The sequence below is a fragment of the Citrus sinensis genome, chromosome 3, assembly GCF_022201045.2.
Source record: "Citrus sinensis cultivar Valencia sweet orange chromosome 3, DVS_A1.0, whole genome shotgun sequence".
NCBI lineage: Eukaryota > Viridiplantae > Streptophyta > Magnoliopsida > Sapindales > Rutaceae > Citrus > Citrus sinensis.
The window spans coordinates 39,817,761-39,839,670 of record NC_068558.1 but is presented as its reverse complement, the minus strand read 5'-3'; the positions used below and the strand labels follow the sequence as shown (position 1 = coordinate 39,839,670).

The 21,910-nt window shown below is 33.1% G+C and overlaps 2 protein-coding genes, 1 long non-coding RNA gene and 1 pseudogene across 3 annotated transcripts in view; 3 read left to right on the top strand and 1 right to left on the bottom strand.

Annotated features, from left to right (window-relative positions):
• LOC102616791 (germin-like protein subfamily 1 member 17) overlaps positions 1 to 2,552 on the top strand; it is a 29,104-nt gene extending 26,552 nt beyond the window's left edge. Inside the window, exons 2-3 of the mRNA XM_052436299.1 lie at positions 1,583 to 1,723; positions 1,832 to 2,552. Coding sequence (XP_052292259.1) covers positions 1,600 to 1,723; positions 1,832 to 2,382 — 675 coding nt within the window. The 5' untranslated portion in view covers positions 1,583 to 1,599 and the 3' untranslated portion in view covers positions 2,383 to 2,552. The remainder of the gene's footprint in view (positions 1 to 1,582; positions 1,724 to 1,831) is intronic.
• On the top strand, positions 1,351 to 11,297 carry LOC102617089 (germin-like protein subfamily 1 member 17). The gene is made up of 3 exons (XM_052436297.1): positions 1,351 to 1,624; positions 10,374 to 10,472; positions 10,581 to 11,297. Exons 1-3 carry the CDS (start codon positions 1,600 to 1,602, stop codon positions 11,129 to 11,131), a joined length of 675 nt encoding a protein of 224 aa, XP_052292257.1. The 5' UTR covers positions 1,351 to 1,599; the 3' UTR covers positions 11,132 to 11,297.
• Positions 6,904 to 8,083, bottom strand: LOC127900917 (uncharacterized). The gene is made up of 3 exons (XR_008052804.1): positions 7,881 to 8,083; positions 7,715 to 7,796; positions 6,904 to 7,640 (listed from the first exon to the last, which is right to left on the bottom strand). It is a non-coding gene; the product is annotated as an uncharacterized LOC127900917 (long non-coding RNA).
• A 7,325-nt stretch (positions 11,298 to 18,622) lies between the features above and the next one.
• LOC102626699 (probable sugar phosphate/phosphate translocator At3g11320) lies at positions 18,623 to 19,919 on the top strand (annotated as a pseudogene).
• The last annotated feature ends 1,991 nt before the right edge of the window (positions 19,920 to 21,910 follow it).

The window sequence follows — 21,910 nt, the reverse complement described above, 5'->3', positions numbered from 1 at the left end:
GTGTCTAGTTGTAACCATGTCTCTCACTGTATACACCAGTGTGAGTGGGTCCGCCACTATTTTATGACAATTTATGTTATACTGACAATATTTTTCGTGCTGATCGCGAGTTTGAAGTTTTGCTTCTCTCGAAGAAATGGCTCCTTTCATTTATTTATTTATTAAAATTGACATTTTTTTTCCGTTTCCTTGCAAGAAAGGTAATTAGATTAAGTTTAACGGGGCGATGATGTTTTCCATTAAATAAGTAAAAGACAATTTTATGCCGAGTAGAAATGGCCAATCAAAACAAGGGTTATCCATGTTCGTGCCATGCCGTCGTGTGCATAATTTTTTTTTTTTCTCGTACCTTGCCCATATGTGTTGTGCTGTGTCTAAAAAAAAATTCAATATTTTTTTTAAAAATTTTTTAAAAGCACGTACTAAGTAATTGGTATATTTTTTTTATGTTTATTTTTTTTAGGTCTATACCTTTATTCAAATTTAATAGAATTGAAAATTTAAAACTCAAGTCTATATTTTATAATAATAAACTAATAATAGTAAGAGAATGTAATATTAATTTTTAAGTTTAACCTTTTAACATTATTTTTTTTATACTTAACAACAACAACAATAATAAATTTTTCTTAAGGGTTAACGTAATTGTTAACTTATACTTACATAGAGTCATAGATCATAATTCACAATAATATTAATGGATATTTATAAAATCATAATATTTATAATTTTATTTATTAAAATCATGATATCAATTATATATTTAATAAATTATAAATATAAATCAATTATAGTACTTTTTAAACTAAGAATTAAATGAATTTAAAAAATTCATTTTCAAGTTATTTGTAAAACTATAAAATTTTAAGTTTACTTTCATTAAAAAATAAAATGTGCTTATTGTGAACTTTTTTATCGTGCTATACTTAGTCCATTTCCAATCATGTAGTGCTTTTAATGCTCGCGTACTTAAAATTTTAAGTCTGGCCCAGTCCATGTGCGTGCTGTGCCATACCACATACCCTACCAAAACGTGCTCGTATTGTGCCGTGCTGTACGAATACATGTCGTGCCATGTGTCATCCACTCCATTGGCCATCTCTACGCTGGAGTGACAATATGCCACATTGAGAAGAATTGCGTGCCTCTAAAGCTGGATTAATAATTTAATTTGAATTAACATCTATAACTCGTTTCTTTCCAATGAGCTGAGTAAATTGAAGGAAAGCACAATGTCAATTGAAAAAATGATCGAGAAAAAAGGAAAAAGCAGTAACGTGTATAACTTGGTAAGGGAGAGAAAGGAAGAAGATGAGACACTTAGAGATAAGATTTGACGACGAGGGAGAGAGAGAGGGGAAGAAGATGAGAGGAAAAAATTATATTTTAAGATGAGAGGAAAAAATTACCGAACAGGCCCTAAGAAAGATAACCAATGAGGACTCTGTTAGTCTTCTCCTGCTTCGAGGACTAAGAAATTGAACTCACAGACTCGTTCATGGACTCCGTTCTATAAATAGGCTAGGTTCCCTCGCTATATTCTCAAATCACAACACTTGATTAAAGTTTGAGATAAGCACGTCCTGTTAATTAATCACCATGAAGGCAATTCAATTTCTTATAGGTTTTGCTGTCTTGGCTTTGGCTTCTTCTTTGGCCTCTGCCTATGACCCTAGCCCTCTTCAAGATATCTGTGTAGCCATCAATAACCCCAAGGATGGTGGTAAGTAAGCTGAACTGACGAAAGATATAATTTTCAATTTAATTTGTGCTGCTACTTAATTATTCCCTTTCCCCCCCCTTTGTGCGTATGTGTTGTGCGTTCTTGTAGTGTTTGTGAATGGGAAGTTCTGCAAGGACCCCAAGCTTGCGAAACCAGAAGATTTCTTCTTCTCAGGGCTTGGCAAGCCTGGAAACACAGCAAATCGACTTGGTGTTGATGAAACAGATGCAAATGTTGAGCAAATTCCAGGACTCAACACCCTTGGCATATCAGCATTCCGTATTGACTATGCGCCATATGGCCAAAGGCCACCTCATATTCACCCCCGTGCCAGTGAAATCCTGTTGGTCCTGGAAGGAACTCTTCACGTCGGTTTTGTGACATCAGACCAACTGAATAACACACTCATCTCAAAAGTTCTGAATAAGGGAGATGCTTTTGTGTTTCCAATTGGTTTGATTCATTTCCAATTCAACATTGGAAAAACAAATGCAGTTGCCTATTCTGCTCTCAACAGCCAGTTCCCCGGTGAAATTACCATAGCCGACGCGGTCTTTGGAGCCAATCCTCCAATAAATCCCGATTTTCTTGCCAAGGCATTCCAGTTGGACCCGAAGACAGTGAAAGATCTTCAGCATAAGTTCATTAATGGCCATTAGGAGAAGGAATTAATGAGCTTTAATATAAATGGCCTCTTTACTAGTGGCTTTATTGTTTTAGCTCCAGATTATCATATCTTAATTAATGTAAAAAAAAAGCTCTCTCATGAACCTCTCTTCAGGCTGATTGTAGCCATGTAATAAACATAATTTATGGTTGTTTTTATTTAGCAGCTAAGCCTTTCCCATGCCTCTCCTTATGCATATATTTTTTCCGTACACACACACACACACACATATATTAATTAATCTCTTCATTACTTTTTGTTATGCAAAATCTGATGTGAAACAGATTCTATTGAGCCCCAAGATCAATTGGTAGATGACTAGTTGATGTCGCTTGATAAGAGCAATCACACATAATGTTGAACATTTGCATGCATGTAGCAAGCAATTGCATGTGGCTAATCAACATGAAAGGAGTTCAATTTCCTGTAGCTTCTGTTCTCTTGGTTTTGGCTTGTTCATTGGCCATTGCCTCTGACCCTAGCCGTCTTCAGGATTTTTCTGTCGCCATCAACGATTTCAAGTTCAAGACGTGAGGTGTGTATCGTTTTTCTTTATATCAGTGGGAAAATGATCAAAATCTTCCTATTGTTCCAGTAGATTTATTATTTTTCTCCTTACGTTTCAAAACTCATTAAAACTCTTTGGCATTAAAATGATTACGTAAACTTTGTACTTTTTTGTCTATTTTTTATTTTACCATTAAAATCAGACTTATGACTAATTTTTTTCTCTTATTGATTAATTGTTGACATTTCATGTATCATAAGTCTAATTATAGGGATAAAATAGTAAAAGGCACAAAAAAATTCAAAACGAAACGGAATCTTTTTAACAAGTAGTTTTGATTAATTTTCAGGGCACAATATCCCTAAAAGCATAGCAAATCAAGTTGGCTCAACAGTCACAACTACAAATGTAGAACAGATTCCAGGGCACAACACTACTCGGCATATCTATAGTTTGTATCGACTACGCGGCAAACAGCGGCCAAACCCACCTCACTCTCATCATTGTGCCCCAGAAATCCTAGTAATCCTAGAGGGCACTCTCTATGTTGGTTTTGTGACATCAAACCAGCTAAATAACACACTTCACCAGAGCCCTGAACAAAGGAGGTGTTTGTGTTTCCAAATGGGCTCATTCATTTCTAAGTGAATATTCGACCAACCAACGCTGTTTGCCATTGCTGCTTTGAGTAGCCAGAATCCTGGTGTTATTACAATTGCAGATGTAGTCTTCGGATCAGATCCACCAATTGATCCTTATGCTCTCGCCAGGGCATTCCAACTTGATCCTTATGTAGTGAAAGCTCTACAAGCAAAGTTCGGGGCTAACTAGTTGCCTGAAGACATAGTTTAGTTACTCTATATATATATATGATCAACTTGTATCCGCATATATAAAAATAATGAATGGCGTAGTTCTTACTTAACTCGCATGGAATTTGTGAAATTTTTCGAAGGAGGATCTTCCTTTTTTTTTAATAAACTAGATAAACGCAGCATAGAAATCTAAAATAATAAATAAATAAGCGAAAATACTCTCAAATACAAGGGGAGCGAGAGACTCCAATATCCTCATTTTTATTAGGTTTGTACCAAGTTATTAATAAAGTGGAACTATTTCAACTCCTTAAAATATTATCTTTGCCATTTAATCATGAATTGAACAAATTGAACTTGGTTCGAAATCATATAGCAAATAGTGGATTAGAATACTTTAGAAAGGCAATTTAAATGGTTTTTGAAGGTTATCAGTTTACACATAATCAAGGATTTATTCTGCCCCAATTTCCTTAAAAGTTTTTAAGCTTTGTCAATTAAAACGGTCGGCGTTTGGAGAATGCTTTGGTCAACTTTATTTGTTTAATGAATTTTTTTAAATAAAAATAGTTACAAATATAGAAGCAAAAACATTTGCAAATTAAAACCATCTACTTTCAATTCATTAAGATTGATAGAGTAAACAATAATTTTGAGTTATGCAAAGATTAATTAATTACACAATTATATAAAGGGTGAGTATAAACAGTTCGCCCATTTACAGTTGACAAGCAGTAACTTTTTTAATTCTACAATAATCATGGTTTGATAAAGTGACTTACGGTTGATAAATCTGAGTGAATAATATACTTCACAAGTCCAAATTATAATAAAATGGTCTAGTGTGTAAGTTTAATTATGCATAATATTATAATATAGGATTTGGGTATTTAATTCAAGTAAAATTATTGTTTATATTTGTGTGGGATGCCATTTATTTCATACATATTATTAATTTAGATGTTTAATATATAATTCCGCAGATTCCCCAACAAATTTTAAAATTATGACCAATAACAATAATAATAAAAATGATAACTCTAAATTGCGAGAGTCCAGTAGTTGAAGGGTGAAAAGAACTCTCATTGACGACTGAAATATAGAATAGACCAAATTTATTTTGTTTAAAATTGTTATAAATTACTTTATTCAAACACATTCAACACTAAGTTAGCGTAATTTACAGCCCATACAAAAATTAAGTGTGCTCACTGTCATATTACTATTTTTTGTATGTTTTTGTAAGGACAAAAACTTACAACAAGCTGTAACTTATCAAAAGCCATAATTTTTTAGTTTTGATATGATGTTTTGGGTCCATGAAAAGGATTTATAGTCGTAGTTGATTACGTATGTTAATGTACAACATTTCCACCTTCCTAGTTCACATTCAGCTTCTCTCCATCTCTCTAGGCACTAGCCGCAAACAGAAGAACAGCAAAAACTATTACACCAACTGCACGGAGTTCAGAAAATTAAAGACAAGACGCTACCGATAACTCTGAACTATTTTTTGAAGGAAAACATCATCCCTTCGTTAAACATATCAGTTACGTTCCTCGTCGAAAACGAAAAACGAAAATTGTCTATTTTAATAAAGAAAAAAATGAAAGGAGCCATTTCGAGAAGCAAAACTTCAAACATGCGATCACTGCGGAAAATATTGTCAGTATAACATAAATTGTTATAAAGTAGTAGGCGGACCCACTCTCAATCATGTATACAGTGAGAGACATGCTTATAAACTATGCATTTGGGTACACATTTTTATCATTGTATGTGTAACCGCTGAATCAGCTGCAAATTAATGTCCTTAAACCCGAAAGCTTGCTCTGGGCTAAACACTCGGTTCATCATCAGTATTTGAAAGCATAAAGCACAGAAACAGAAACTATAAAACTATAGCTATGCAAAGATAACCTGGTTTTTAAGCTAAGATAAAAATGATTGCCCACTGATTCTATCATACCAAATGAGTATTTGATTTCATTTGAATGAACAACAAGGTTAGAAGCAAATGAAAAATCATAAAATACATGCATGCAAAAAATGTTCAAAGTAATCATTTCTCCGAGCCAACCGCCTCTGCTTCAATCCAAATTCCAATACCAAGTCCAAGAGTCCATCAACCAAAACTATTTATTACTGTTTATTTCTCAGATAAACTCTAGATAAAGCCAGAAAAGACAATAATTACAAACACCATTATTTCTTAAAAATAAATAACAGCGTGCTCGGGTGGAACGCAATCAAATGCCAGAAGAACGTAGATTCCGCATGGACTGGTAGAGTTTGTGGTGGGCGAGGGTCAGATGAGCTGTTCGAATTCGAGGGAGGTGGGGGAGTATTGGGGTCGAGGGAGGTGGGGGAGTATTGGGGCTGGGAGCGGGCCCAGGTGAAGAAGCGGAGGGATTCGGAAGGGGAAGTAGTGTGGCAGACGCGGAGGACTCGGTAGACGAGCTCTGAGGTGAGGGTGAGGTTGAGTCTGTTGAGGGTGCGTTCTGGATATATGTCGTGACGGACTATGATGGCGATGTGGTTTACGGCTGCGAAGTAATCGTCTTTTGAGGTTTTAGCCGCGGCTGCGGTGGTCATGGTTTTGAAGGAGGGGATGAGGCATTGAGTTCGGTTTCTGAATAGAGAAACTAACATCTTGGAAGGTCCAATGTGGGAACTTCACATGCGTGCTATGTGTTTGAAAGAATTCCGCAATAAAAACTGCTCGAGCTGGTAATCGCACTCGCATGCTATATGTTTGGATAGATTCCGTAATCTGAAATACATGTTTTTGTATATCAGAGTTGCCGCCGGTGGTTATCTTATTAAATGAAAAATCCATGATCCAATTGCAGTATACGTGACTTTTGACAGCGGTGGTTAAAAGCTTCCAAGCATACGTGACTTTGACAGTGGAAGAGCCAACAACTCCACAGCGTTTTGGACCCCTTCATTATCCTTCAAAAACCCTGCTTCAAATAAAATTAATCATACACAAATTTTTCTTTTCAATAAATCACTTATATTGATAATCTATCTTTTTTATAAAAAAAAATTACTTACAATTATAATCAATCTTTTTTTTAATTTTTTACCGGTTACTTCTTATCTAACTAAAATAAACCATACAAAATTTGAAATAATCTATTATTATTTTCAGATTTGTTATCGATTAAATATTTTTGTACTTAAATTTGTTTTTAAATTATAATTTAACATATATATAATTTAATTAAATAATTAATATTGAAAACTCGTCACCTAAAAAATCTTTTATTTTGTGCATAAGATAATAATAAGATTACAAAAGAAATAAAAAATTAATAACACAATACTACTTTTAACTAAAAAAATTAACTAAAAATAAAATAAAAATTAAAAGTGTTCTTAAAAAAAAAGGAAAAAAAAGACATTTTCACAGATAAAATAAATATAACTGAAGAAGGAATTTGATGATGAGATTAGGGAGGTGCCACTGGTCCCAACTCTAATAGAACAGAACTGATGGCTTGAGGAAGAATCTATTTATTTTCTTTTCTAATCTCCAACGTTTTTCACAAATCCTTATAAACAGAAAAGTACATTTGTACACAGACTACAATCCATTATCAGCACTGACATCACAAACTCAGCCATGGCGTCATTTGAATAAGGTGAAACAATTTCTTCTTCTAAATACAATAATAATCATCGTTCTACTATTCCTCTTTGCTTTTATCTACAATCCCGTTTCCCTTCCCATATACCTATCTATCGCAAGGGAAGTCCAAGTCATTCTCAGTTACTTTGAAGTGTTGGGGCTTCTGCCCAGAGCAATGGAGACTCAACATTTTGATATATGACCTCTCCAGATTCTTGACTTGCAATTTCCATAAAAAAAAAAAAAAGCATCCGTTTGTAAGTCACTTCTTTCACAAAGTGGGCCAAGAACTGCAAAACAATTGCAAACATTAGTTTCAACTCATCCATCGTGCTGTGTCAAATAGAGGACATGTCAAGCGTACTGATTTAAGTTTATTGGTGAGGGCCTGGAGCTTTTGCCGATCCAATGCCAAAGATACAGCCCTCTCTTCGTATTCCTTCATACTGAAGTACAAGGAAGGATCGTCAGAATATAAAAAGTCAAAATTCAGCTTTCCATCAATGTAGTTAAAAGGAAAAAAAATGTACACGGCTAGAGATAGCAATAGGCAGCACCCGCCATTACCAAATCCAAACCCGCAGCGGATAATATGTTAAAAAGCCGCATGTATAATTCAACAGAGTAATTTGAACATAAAAGTATAATATTAGAAATATAATATGTACTTTGAAAAATTATAGACTAAATGGTAAAATGTGTGACTAGAATGTCTAGAATTATATTTGACAAAAATTAGTAACTATTCATTATTTTGATGTAACGTTTCTAGCTTAATTTTTTATCTTGCATTCTAGAAAGGGAGATTAGAGTCTTAATTAAACAAAAAAGACTAACTCGTAGTAGTTACGTGCTGCAAAATTTCCTAGCAGCATATCCTAGAAAAATTAGCCCTCTTCAAGATATACTCATATACAGCTATTGATGACCCAATAGAATCTTTGAGACGATGTTTCTACCAGCATAATCTAGAATTATATCTGAATTATATTTGAAAAAAAGGGGATAAATGATCCAAACACTTCATTGATGCAAGCCTGCAATGATAAATTGTTGAAATAAAAAGCAAAAAGGAAAAAGAAATGATAAATCGCTCCTAGAATTATACTAAACGGCTGGCGGCGTTTTATTATTTCCATGGCCATAGATTATTTTTTCATTTTCTCAGCAACATTTTCATAACTTACATGGGTGAAGCAGCAAATGAAAAGTTTGAACGGGAACATATATTAACACTGACACATTGTTGCTAGAAAGTGATACGTATCTTACATACTGATATGAATGCATTTTAACCAATAAAATGGTTGCCAGTTTGGTTGACAAACGGTATACAATATAATTAACATATGAACCCATTAAAAATACATAATTAATGTCCTTACAAATGATCTTAAAAAGCCGCTCGCATGATTGGAAAAAGAGATTATTATTTCGTGATCAATTCAGTTTGTTATTCAAAATAGCTAATGTAACGGATTTTAATTAAAAAGGTGAATAAAGGAAGAGATCATTATTTTTATTTGCATCATAATTTACTAATATTTACATTAAGAAATTTACTAAAGGGCGGTTTGTTTTCCTAACTTAGTGATTTAATTGACTTAGTTTTAATCAATTGAGTCATTATGGGCTAGTTTAATAATGTTATAACTTTTAAAATAATTACTGTTAGCCATACTGTAGAAATAATCAGCTATAATAGAGAACCAATTAAATGTTTAGTAAAATTTATTTTTAAAATTGTGTGGGTTTTAAAGTAGTCGTATGTATTTAGTAAATCTTACTGTTAAAATGTTGTAAGAATGTAAATGACTAAAGTGAACATTTGTTGAATAAAATTTATTTACAAATTTATAAACATATAAATAAAATATTTTTAGGTGTGTATTATAAAAATTGATAACTAAAATAAATATTTACATTATTAATTTTATTTTTATCTTGTTATCTCAATATAATTGGTAATAAAAATAATCTCTTTCGATTTATAATTTTATTTTCTAATTAATGAGGATGATTTTGGATTTTTTTTATATATGAGGATATATATGAAATTATATTAAATATAAAAGTAATCATCGAAATCAAATTTTAAAAAACTAATCTTTTTTTACTTTTCAAGATCTAAATGATTTTACTAAAAGTGATCTTTAAAAAATTTATTAAATATTAAAATTAACTTTTAAAGTTGAAATGATATATATCAATTGACACTGTAAAAGGATTTCACTATCTCTAGCAAAACGTGCCGACTCCAGCTTCTAATTAACGTGACCACTGAAAATAAGATAGAAGACTTTTGGTTCCTCCTGATCATAGTCTTCGCGTTTTTTCTTGAAGCGGATGATTTGCGACTTTAACATGTAAATCATTGACTCGGTAAAGCATTGATAGAACTAAAAATGGTTAAAGCAGCTACGAAAATTGCTATGAAAAAGAAAAAAAAAAGGCTAATAATGCTTCTTCATTAAGTCCAACAACAAACCAATCAAGTCCGGTAACATCGACATCACAGAACATGACTCCGAACTGTTAGTCTGTTGGCAGAGACATGAATTTCTTTCTCACCCATTTTTATAAATTCTTCAACTCGTTTCTTTCCAATGAAAAAATTATATTTTAATTATGCTTTGGAAAACTCGTTAAAATATTGTTTCTTATCGTATTTTATGGTTCGCTTTGAAGATTGGCGGAAACGTGTCTAACCTGTCTGGGTTTTATCACTTTCAGCCAGACTTTGTTTTGTACGTTTTACAATTTATATTTAAGATGTGTAAATTTTGAAAACAAAAATGAAAAAGAAGGCTGAGAAACATTACAAAGGTAACCAATGAGAACTCAGTAATCTTGACCGGCTTCGAGGACTAATTTTAATTGAACACGCAAACTCGTTCACGGACTCCGTTCTATAAATAGTCTAGTTTGCCTCGCAAGATTCTCAAATCACAACACTTGATTAAAGTTTGAGATAGGTACATCCTGTTAATTAATCACCATGAAGGCAATGCAATTTCTTATAGGTTTTGCTCTCTTGGCTTTGGCTTCTTCTTTGGCCTCTGCCTCTGACCCTAGCCCTCTTCAAGATATCTGTGTAGCCATCGAGGATCCGAAGGATGGTGGTACGTAAGCTGAACTAACGAAACATATAAATTTCAATATAATTTGTGCTGCTACTTAATTATTCTTTTTTTCCCCCCTTGTGTGTGTATGTGTGTGTGTTCTTGTAGTGTTTGTGAATGGGAAGTTCTGCAAGGACCCCAAGCTTGCGAGAGCAGATGACTTCTTCTTCTCAGGGCTAGACAAGCCTGGAAACACAGCAAATCGACTTGGTGTTGATGAAACAGATGCAAATGTTGAGCAAATTCCAGGACTCAACACCCTTGGCATATCAGCATTCCGCATTGACTATGCGCCATATGGCCAAAGGCCACCTCATATTCACCCCCGTGCCAGTGAAATCCTGCTGGTCCTGGAAGGAACTCTTCATGTCGGTTTTGTGACATCAGACCAGCTAAATAACAAACTCATCGCAAAAGTTCTGAATAAGGGAGATGCTTTTGTGTTTCCAAAAGGTTTGATTCACTTCCAATTCAACGTTGGAAAAACAAATGCAGTTGCCTATTCTGCTCTAAACAGCCAGTTCCCCGGTGAAATTACCATAGCCGACGCGGTCTTTGGAGCTAATCCTCCAATCTATCCCGATTTTCTTGCCAAGGCATTCCAGTTGGATCCAAAGACAGTGATAGATCTTCAGCATAAGTTCATTAATGGCAATTAGGAGAAGGAATTAATGAGCTTTAATATAAATGGCCTCTTCACTAGTGGCTTTATTGTTTTAACTCGAGATTATCATATCTTAATGTAATAAAAGAGGTCTCTGATGAACCTGTCTCCAGGCTGATTGTAGCCATGTAATAAACATAATTTATTGTTGTTTTTATTTAGCAGCCAAGCCTTTCCCATGCCTCTCCTTACACATATATTTTGTCGGTACATACACACACATATATATTATTTATTCTAATTAATCTCTTCGTTACTTTTGTAATGCAAAATCTGATGTGAAACAGATTATATTAAGCCCCAAGATCAATTGATAGATGACTTGCTGATGTCGCTTTATAAGAGCAAAGACACATAATGTCGAACATATGCATGCATGTAGCAAGTAATTGCATGTGGTTATCATGCAACATTCTGACTTTTGGCATAATTTGTTGAGTAACTGGGAGATATGAGTAAGTAGCATATTATTAGTGTAACTTTCAACATCCACTAAGTCTTTTATAAAAAAAAAAAAGAGGAAGAGGGAACGTGAAGCCTATAAATAAGGGTTTCGTTCTAGTCAGAATGAGTACTTGATACTATATTTATTAGAATAAGGCTTATAAGGAGTGGAAATACCCCCTCATATATTAATTGGAACTAAAAAAAGAATAGTAAGTACATAGTGAAGTGTTGAGTGTGAATCTAAAAACTGAAGCACTTCATTTGTATAGTTTCATCTTTAATTCATTCCTGTTATTTTATTTTAAATCTTAAGATAAAGAAATCACTTCTAAGCAATACACATATGAACTTGGAAAATTAACCCTACATATGATTAAATCTACCTCCTTATGGGATCGACACTCGTCACTATAAATTTATACTACAATAAATTTTTGCGCTTGCGAGTACAATAAAATTTGCACAACACTATGGATGTAGGCTAAAAGTTGAATCATGTAAATCTTAGTGTCCCTATGTGATCATTGTTTCTCAATTTCATTTTAGTTATGTGTCTGTTTCACCCATCAATTTCCTAACACAACCAAAATTTACCCCAATAATCGAGACAAACACAACTAGCAACCAAAATTTGCCCCAATAATCGAGACAAACACAACTAGCAAACAAAATGCAGAGCACACACGTAAATGATCAACACTAACCACCAATGTTTATGCACAGTAAGCCATCTTCAAGCTCTTTTTCATTAAGAGTAAAGGGTTCATATTTAAAGAGATTACAATCAGATTTTTGATGAGTCATCAAGTATTTTAGAACTCAGAGAAATGAATTAACTACAAGCTCCTGAACCTACTCTACTTATCAGCCTATATAACAGCTTAGGTCAACCAAAAGTCAAAGTAGCAACTGCCGTAACTAACTTCCGTTAGTGTATGCTACAGATAACAAACTTTCTTGCCAAAAGTAGGGGTGGGCAAAAAAACCGTGGTCTTAAAAATACCGAACCGAACCGGCGGTTTTTTCTAATTCGGATCGATTTTTATTTTTAAAAAAACTGAAATATATCATTTGTAAAAAAACCGAAATGTCGGTTCGGTATTCGGTTCACTCAGCTGAACCGAAAAATCGAACCGAAAAACCGAATTAATTTTAGCTTTTATTCAAATCGACATGTGTTAAATTTTTTTTTATAGATCCAAATATTGAGTTGGAAAATGCCTAAAGTTGATGTTGATATTGATGAAGATGGGAGAATGTTGTTGGCGTTTGTTTCTAAATTTTCTTTTTATTTTGTGTTGTAAGCTGTAATTGTTGTTATTTTTATTTGTCTTTACAACATTATGATTATGTTTATGTAGATGGAGTATTGGAGTTTGGTTATGTATTTTGAAATTTTAATATTTTATATTGTGTGAGTACCTTATTAGTAGTTAGTAAGATATTAGTGATAAAATGTGTTTTGAATACTTTGTATTTATTGTTAATATTTGTAATGAAATTAGGATGAACTAATTGTTGAAAAAAATTATTACATTTATGAGGCCTAATGGGCTAAAAATTTGAAAATTCAAAATAGGCCTAATAGGCCCAGAACCGAACCGAACCGATCCGAAAAGATCCATTTGAGTTCGGTTCTTTTTATAAAATAACCGATTTAAATCGGTTCTACTTAATTTCGATCCGAACCGAACTGTGCCCACCCCTAGCCAAAAGCACTCAAACTAGTCATGAATTCGAATTAAAAATTCAACACTTTTATTTAAACTAAAACTGTTTAAAAAGAGCAAAAAAAAGTTCAGATTTCTCTTAAGGAAACATATAATACGAGAAAAAAAGCTGCTTCAGATGGCTTGTCAAATAATAAAGCTACTAAAAAATTAAAACCCTATGGAGAGAGAAAATTTAAGGTACTTTTAAAATATTATATCAATCATACAACAAATAAATGAAATTATGTCATATGTAAATTTATTTTGAAAAATTACTATACAAGTGTAATTATATAAAATTTAACATACATATTATACACATGTCAATTAGTTGAATTTCCTTTAATGTATTTTAAAATTTCTTGTACGGAGAATATAACATAGGACTTTAAAATTTTTTATTACAGTGATTTACAATTTTGACTGAGAGGGTTCTTACTTGTTGGAGTTATTTTGGCCAAAAAAAGGTGCACTCAATGAAAATTTGATGTACTGACTTTGTTTAAATTTTTTGCTGGGACTACTAAAGCTTCAGTCGCTTTAAAGCATCGATTTTTCATCAATCAATTAATTATGTCGTTGTGTGCATATAACGAGAAGAAAAGAAAAAGAAGCATTAACATACTTTCAAGCCATGTCAATATCCCTGTACGACCTATCTAGTTTTCAAAAACTTTGCTTTTGGTTTTTTATAACCTTCTCTATTAAACAGCTGATGCTGATGACCAGATTATCCTTGCTGAAAGAATTTTTGACCATGAACATCTCTTTTATTTTGTTTTCACAATTTTGCCACAAAAAAAAAAATTAAAAAAAGAAAGATCCGAACACTTTGTCGAGGAACGTAAACTTTGAGTAGGTAGAAAATTATATATATATAAACATATCTCATCAAACAATAATATTTTACTTATGTAGTTAGAGATAAATTGACATGACATTTAAAATCATCTAGTATATCTATAATATTTGATTTATTAACTATCATTTCACATAATCGTGGTAGATTTGAATTAAATGGTCTCATGTTTGTTGAGGTACAGACTTTGTTTGGGTAACGTTACTTCTTTAAATTTGTGACTATATCAGTATTACAGAAGTCAATTCATAAATAATCTTTTTCTCCTCATCCATCATCCTTCCCTAGATTGCTAAAAATAATAGACTCATGCACACCACAAAGAGGGTGGATGTCTATCCAAGACCATGAAATATTTTCCCACTTGGAAGGAAAAAAAAATGATATGATCATATAAGTATGAAAATATGTTGAAACGTTTTTTAATATCTTAGGAGTGCATATGTACATTTTCAGATTGAAGATTAATTTATGACATAGAGATAGATCATTCCAGATAGACTATCCACACATTCTTGTTCCATGTACTGTGTACTATATAAAATATTATAAACGAGTAAATCTATGTGACATATATATGGTTCATCAAACGACATTTTAAGTTTAGAAGATTATTTGAACGGACGACCACAGTCCCCAATATTAACAAAACCCCACTTTTTTACTTACATTGATCATAAACAATTTCTAGTAGTGGTGTCAGTCTAGTCGATATACACTAGCAGCAGCCGACATATGAAGATTAGATGTACGAAAAATAAGCACTTACAACAAATACAGAATTAAAAAATTATCCGTTGAACATTATCAAATTAAAAAAATAAATATCTAAAGATAGTCTCATGGAGAACTCACTAATCTTCATTTATAAAGCATGAAAAAAAAAAGAACCAATAAACTTGGTAAGTCTTCGCATCTTTATAATTCAATCCGACTATGAAAGGCTACTTATGCCCTATTTCATTTCTCACCCCCCTAGAGTTGGAAAGAATTTGAGATAGACACATACCTAGAGTAATCAACATGAAAGGAGTTCAATTTCTTGTAGCTTCTGTCCACTTGGTTGTGTTGACATCAATGATTTCAAGTTCAAGACATGTGATGTGTATCGTTTTTCTGTATATAAGTGGGAAAATGATCAAAATCCTCCTATTGTTCAAGTAGATCTATTATTTCTCTGATTCTCTCCTTATGTTTCAAAACTCATTACTACTCTTTGGCATTAAAATGAGTACAGGAACTTTCTAATTTTTTGTCTATTTTTTTATTTTACCATGAAAATCAGACTTATGATTAATTTTTTCCTTTTATTGATTAATTGTTGACCTTTGTGTATCATAAGTCTAATTATGGGGGTAAAATAGTAAAAGACACAAAAAAAGTTAAAAACGAAACAGAATCTTTTTAACAAGTAGTTTTGATTGATTTTCAGGGCACAATATCCCTAAAAGCACAACAAAGCAAGTTGGCTCAACAGTCACGACTGTAAATATAGAACAGATTCCAGGGCTCAGCACTACTCGGCATATCCGTAGTTCGTATCGACTTCGTGGCAAACGGCGGCCAAACATACCTCACACTCACCCTTGTGCTAGAGAAATCCTAGTAGTCCTGGAGGGCACTCTCTATGTTGGTTTTGTGACATCAAACCAGCTAAACAACACGCTCTTCGCCAGAGCCCTGAACAAAGGAGACGTGTTTGTGTTTCCAATTGGGCTCATTCATTTCCAAGCGAATATTGGACCAAGCAGTGCTGTTTGCCACTGCTGCTTTGAGCAACTAGAATCCTGGTGTTATTACAATTGCAGATGCAATCTTCGGATCTACTCCACCAATTGATCCTTATGCTTTCGCTAGGGCATTCCAACTTGATCCATATGTAGTGAAAGCTCCTCAAGCAAAGTTCAAGGCTAACTAGTTGCCTGGAGACATAGTTTAGTTACTATATATATATATATATATGTTCCAATCAAGGATTTTAAAGTATAGGAAAGTTTTAGAAATCTCTTAAATCGTATTGTTTGAGGGTATAATTTCATAATGCTCTTAGACCGTGGGATTTAATATCTTTCTCCAACTTTCCCGTATTTTAAAATTTCGGACCAAAAAACTTCTAATACACACACACACATATATAGAGAGAGAGAAATGTTCCAATTCGAAATTTTAAAGTGCGGGATAGTCTGGGAAAACTTTAAAACCGCATAATTTTAAAGGCTTAACCAGAAAATAACTATATATATATATATATGGCAAATGTAATAACGATCAACTTGTATCTGCATATATCATTCAAAAAAAAAAAAACTTGTATCTGCATATATAAAAATAATGAATGTCGTAGTTCTCATGTAACTCGCAGAGAATTTATGAAATGTTTTGAAGGAGCATTTTCTTTTTTTAATAAACCAAATAAATATAGCATTGAAATCTAAAACAATAAATAAAAAAGCAAAAATACTCTCAAATACAAAGGGAGTCAAAGATTCCAATATTCTCACTTTCATTAGGTTTCTACTAAGTTATTAATAAAGTAAAACTATTTGAACTCATTAAAATATTCTCTTCGTCATTTAATTATGAATTGAATAAATCGAACTTGGTTCGAAATCATATAGCAAACATTGGATTAGAATACTTTTGGGTTAAGAAAGCCAATTTAAATGGTTTTTGAAGGTTATCAGTTTACATATAATCAAGGATTTACTGCTGGCCCAATTCTCCTTAAAAGTTTTTAAGTTTTGTTAATTAAAATGGTCGGCATTTAGAGAATACTTCGGTCAACTTTATTTGTTTATTGAATTTTTTAAATCAAAATAGTTACAAATATGGAAGCGAAAACATTTGCAAATCAAAATCATCTACTTCCAATTTATTAAGATTGATAGAATAAACAATAATTTTGAGTTATACAAAGGTTAATATTTATACAATTATATAAAGGTCGAGTATAAACAGTTCGTCCATTTACAATTGAAAGACAATAATTTTTTTATTTTACAATAATCATGGTTTAATAAAGTGACTTATGGTTGATAAATCTGAGTGAATAATATACTTCAGTAAGTCCAAATTATAATAAAATGGTCGAGTGTGTAAGTTTTCTTACGCCTAATATTATAATATAGGATTTGGGTGTTTAATTCAAGTAAAATTATTATTTATATTTGTGTGGGATGCAATTTATTTCATACATATTATTAATTTAGATGTTTGATATATAATTCCATAGATTTCCCAACAAATTTTAAAATTATGACCAAGAACAACAACAACAACAACAATAATAATAATAATAATAATAATAATAGTAGTAGTAGTAGTAGTAGTAGTAATTGTAATAACCCTAAATTGCAAGAGTCTAGAAGCCGAAGAGTGAAAAGAACTCCCATTGACGAGTGAAATATAAATAGACTAAATTTATTTTGTTTAAAATTATTATAAATTAATTTATGCAAACACATTCTACATGTAACACATTAACCAGAGTAGTTTTGGATTAACTAATTAATTATTTATTTCGTGAAAGTTTTGGTTTGGTCTTGTCAAACACAAAATTTATGAAAGAGTTTATCTCACATTCATATCATATTTGTATGTAACAGACAAATAATTAAAAGAAATTAACATAAAAATGTATTTTCTAAAGTTTCGTTTTAGGCCTATTACAAAAACATGTTTTTATATGTTCTTAAGATTTATTTAAGTTTAATTAAATGTCTGAGAATAACATTGAAATATTGGAAAAACTTAAAAATAAAAAAAATTAAATTCTAATTTCTACTGGTTGTCCAAATTCATCAAGGGTCATTTCTCACGCAATTATAATCCCTCTCACACAACAGCGTTATTTATATGAGATGACCTTGAGCTCTTGGTTAGTTATTGAATACATAAGTCCTTTACCTATGGTAAAAGTTATCGTTTATAAGCACTTAATTGTTACTTAACTTCTCTTATTGTTGTAGCTCTCAAATTTAGTGGTTTGAAATTAAATGTTTCACCAGCCCTTAATTATCACTTAATTTCTGCTTTGGTAATTATGAGTAAATGTATTCTAATCATTTAGCTAAAAAAAAAAAAATCTTTCTTTCCTATAATTTTTGAGTTTTGCTAAATTATAATTTGTGTTACTTACCGTCCATATAAAAATTAAGTGGGTCCACCGTCCTGTAACTACTTTTTGCATATTTTTAGATAGAGAATAACTTACAACCAGCCGTAACTTAGCAAAAGCAATTATTTTTTAGGCTTGGTAACTATAATTACATCAATAACGATATTCACACAACATTTAGCACCACAGATGGCACCGTACGCTGTGTTTTAAGGTAAGTATAAATTGTCACTGTGGATTGACAATTACAACACACACGCACCGTTCATAACACGCACGCTCTGTCCCTCTCTCCCTCGCACCACAAATCTCACCAAGCCACCAATCTCACCATGCTCCACTCTTCCACACCATTCTCACCATCGGCTTCCTCTCTCTCTTCTCCGTCAATTGCATCTCTCATGACACCTCACTCTCTCAGCTGTCTCAAAAATTTGACTAGCAGCTTCACTCTCCCAGTGTTGTTTAATCAGGCTGTGTGGGCTACAACGCCGTTTTTCACAGCGGTTTTTGCTCATTTGATGACCCTCAAGAGGGAGGGCTGGCTTACTTATGTGACCTTTATTCCTGTTGTTACTGGCGTTATTATTGCCAGTGGGGTAAGACTTATAGCCAGACATCCCAGCTTGGGCACTTCAGACAGTCCTACAAAGGATTTTGCTCTCCTCTAAAGTATATCAGATTTCTTTGAGCTTACCCACTTGAAATCTGAACATTTTTCACTTGTAATTTTGTTACCTATTGTGTACTTTGGTTGATGTCTCAAAGAAACGTTTAATTCTATGAACCTTCTCATGGACATGGCTCCAGTAGCTGCTATGTCCCTTCTTCCTGCTGTACTAATAATGGAAAAAGTTGTAGTTGGAATCAGTGGCGGACCCAGAAACTAAAATGAGGGGGGGCTTAGTTTTAAAAAAAATTATTTAATTTAATTTTTTTAATGTTCACTTATATACATTTTAAGTCTTATAAACTCAAATTTTATTACTTTTTTTTAAATTCTAAATAATAATAGTAATAAATTCTTTTTTTAAATGCGTAAAAATATAATTTTTCGAAGTAGTTTCCACAAAATATTTAAAAAAATAAAATAATGTGGCTAATGGGATTTGAACCAAGGTTTTAAAACCATTAAATAGCACTCTTAACATTGAACTACAAGTCTTTTGATATATGAAAAATGTGTCTAAATTCATTTATCTAACTTTTTTAGAAGGGGCTTGGGGTACATTTAAAAGAAAATTTAATGGCCCAGGGGGGGCTGAAGCCCCTCCTGGGCCTTCATTGGGTCCGCCCATGGTTGGAATCACAATTGCACTTGCTAAACAAGATGTGGAGTTCTTATGGTATCTGATCTTCAATTCCTTGCATATTTTGTCATTTTGACCAATTTTTTGGTCACTAAGAACGCCAATGCCTTAACTCTTTAAGTAATATTTTTGTGAATTTAGTTCAATGAAGTACATCATTTTAAGACATACCAATTGCGTTTGGCTTTCAGGTTCCTGGAACTGCAAAAGGAGCTATTGCAGTGGTTGTATCAATTCATATATTCAGAAATCTGGTATCTATAACTGGGATGTCTGGCTGGACTCTCACCATAATTGGGATCGTCCTCTACAATGAAGCCAAGAAACAGAGCAAATGATTTTCGCCAATACATATGTAGGAATTAATTTAAACACTATTAATTTGTTTTGTCCACATTAACAAAAGCAACAAGATAGCTAGATCAATGTTGAAAAACAAAGAAACCTCAAACAAAGGAAATAGCACTAGGTTGTGTTCTCAGTTTGAGGAATATCACCAAATTTTGTTTCCGGGAAGTTTGTTGCAGGAAAAATCTGGATTTGATTCCTTCATATTATCCATCATTTAATTTTTTTTTTGGGTTTATTTATTTACAAGTTATGAATTAATTAATTTGCTTGCAACCATTGTGTACTATTCATAAGGGCTGAAGTATCACAGCTATCATTTCGGTAATACGTGAGAGTTTTTTGTTATCGTGTCCAATTTACCAGTTCCTGCAAAATTGCAATCTTCGATTAACCCAAAAACTGAGCAGCAGTATTAAAACTCAAACCAATGTGTTAATCAATTCAATTAAATTGATCAACAAGTAATTACATTGTGAAATACACAGTTTAATCAGGATCATCCATAAGAACATTTTGTCACCCAATATAATGCTATCTTCTATAACTTTGCCATTGTTATAATAAGCAAACAATCTGAAGTTTTTGTTTATGGTTCATTTTTGATAAATTTCTGAAAATTTCAACTCAATTAAAGCCTACATTTCAAAGCAACAAAGCCAAATGAATCAATTACATGTAGAACAGTACTAAGATAAAAAAGGCAAGCACAAGAAATGAATTTTTATCAATCTACTGAACTAAATGCTTGGTTTTTCAACATGAAAATTTACGAGAAATATTCTAAAAGCAAACTTAAAATATAGGAGTAATTTGATTCAAAAAAATGCCATAGCCTATGTGCCAAATGACACTTAAGCTAGAGGCTTGGTCTCATCCTCATCTTCTTCCGTATTGGGAGCCAAGTAGGATCTAATATAACCCATCTCAGCAATCTTTTACTCGACCACAACAGGCAGTTCTGAAGACAGGCTGGTAGTAACAGTATTCGACAAAGGTGTAGCCCTTGTGAATGAATTCATGTATCTCAGAGCAAGAGTCAATGACATTGGCTCATTAAGTTTAATGATTGTTGCTTCTTCTGGCAGCCAAATTTTCACCACAAAAGCAAATAATATCTTAGATCCAGCATTTTACTCAGAATACAGAATTGAGATAGCTATTTACACTGGTGCATAAAAAATTAGTATAGGAAAATACATGGTTAGACTTTAAGTTTCTAACTAGTAAATTATTAAAATAAGGATATTCTAAGGAAGCAAATTACCTTCAGAAGTCGATTACGACAGCTGTCGACAACGACACAATGGCAGCTGTGACCCACGGCTGCTGTGGATTTCGGAGGAAAAAAGAGTGACCCTAGCTGCTGGATTTGAAGGAGGGAGAGAGTGACTCACGGCCGTTGGGTTTGGAGGGGGAGAGAGAGTGTGACCCACGCTGCTGGATTTTGGAGGGGAGACAGAGAGAGTGACCTGCGGTTGCTAGATTTAGTGGGAAGAGAGAGTGACCCACGACTAGTGGACTTGGAAGGGAGAGAGAGAGTGCCCATGTTTGCTGGACTTGGAGGGGAGAGAGAGAAAGTGACCCACGCTGCTGGATTTGAAGGGGAGAGAGAGAGCAAGAGCCGACGGTAAGAACGGAGCCTGCCGAGGAAGAACGGAGCGTGGTGATATTGGTGGCTTGGTGAGATTTGCGGTGTGTGATGGAGATAGCGAAAGAGCGTGTTGTGAACAGTGTATGTTGCAATTGTCGATTCAGTGGTGATTTATAGTTCCCTCAAAACGCACCGTTCGGTGCTATTTGTAGTGCTGAATGTGGTGTGAATCTCATTTTTGATAATTGCATTGATTGGTAGGATGTTTTGGGACCATGAGATATAGATTGTAGTCGTATTTTTTTATTTTTTTGAACTACAAGGTGGTCCTGAGTGGGTCTCAATTATGGAGGCACCTTTAAGCATGTACCACAACCCAGACTAATC

What these genes read in the sequence shown, in the direction of transcription:
- LOC102617089 (XM_052436297.1), top strand. Translation starts at nt 1,600, where the DNA reads ATGAAGGCAATTCAATTTCTTATAG. An exon ending in GGCAATTCAATTTCTTATAG is followed by an intron (nt 1,625 to 10,373) that starts GTTTTGCTGTCT and finishes AATTTCTTATAG; the next exon opens with GTTTTGCTCTCTTGGCTTTG. An exon ending in CGAGGATCCGAAGGATGGTG is followed by an intron (nt 10,473 to 10,580) that starts GTACGTAAGCTG and finishes GTGTTCTTGTAG; the next exon opens with TGTTTGTGAATGGGAAGTTC.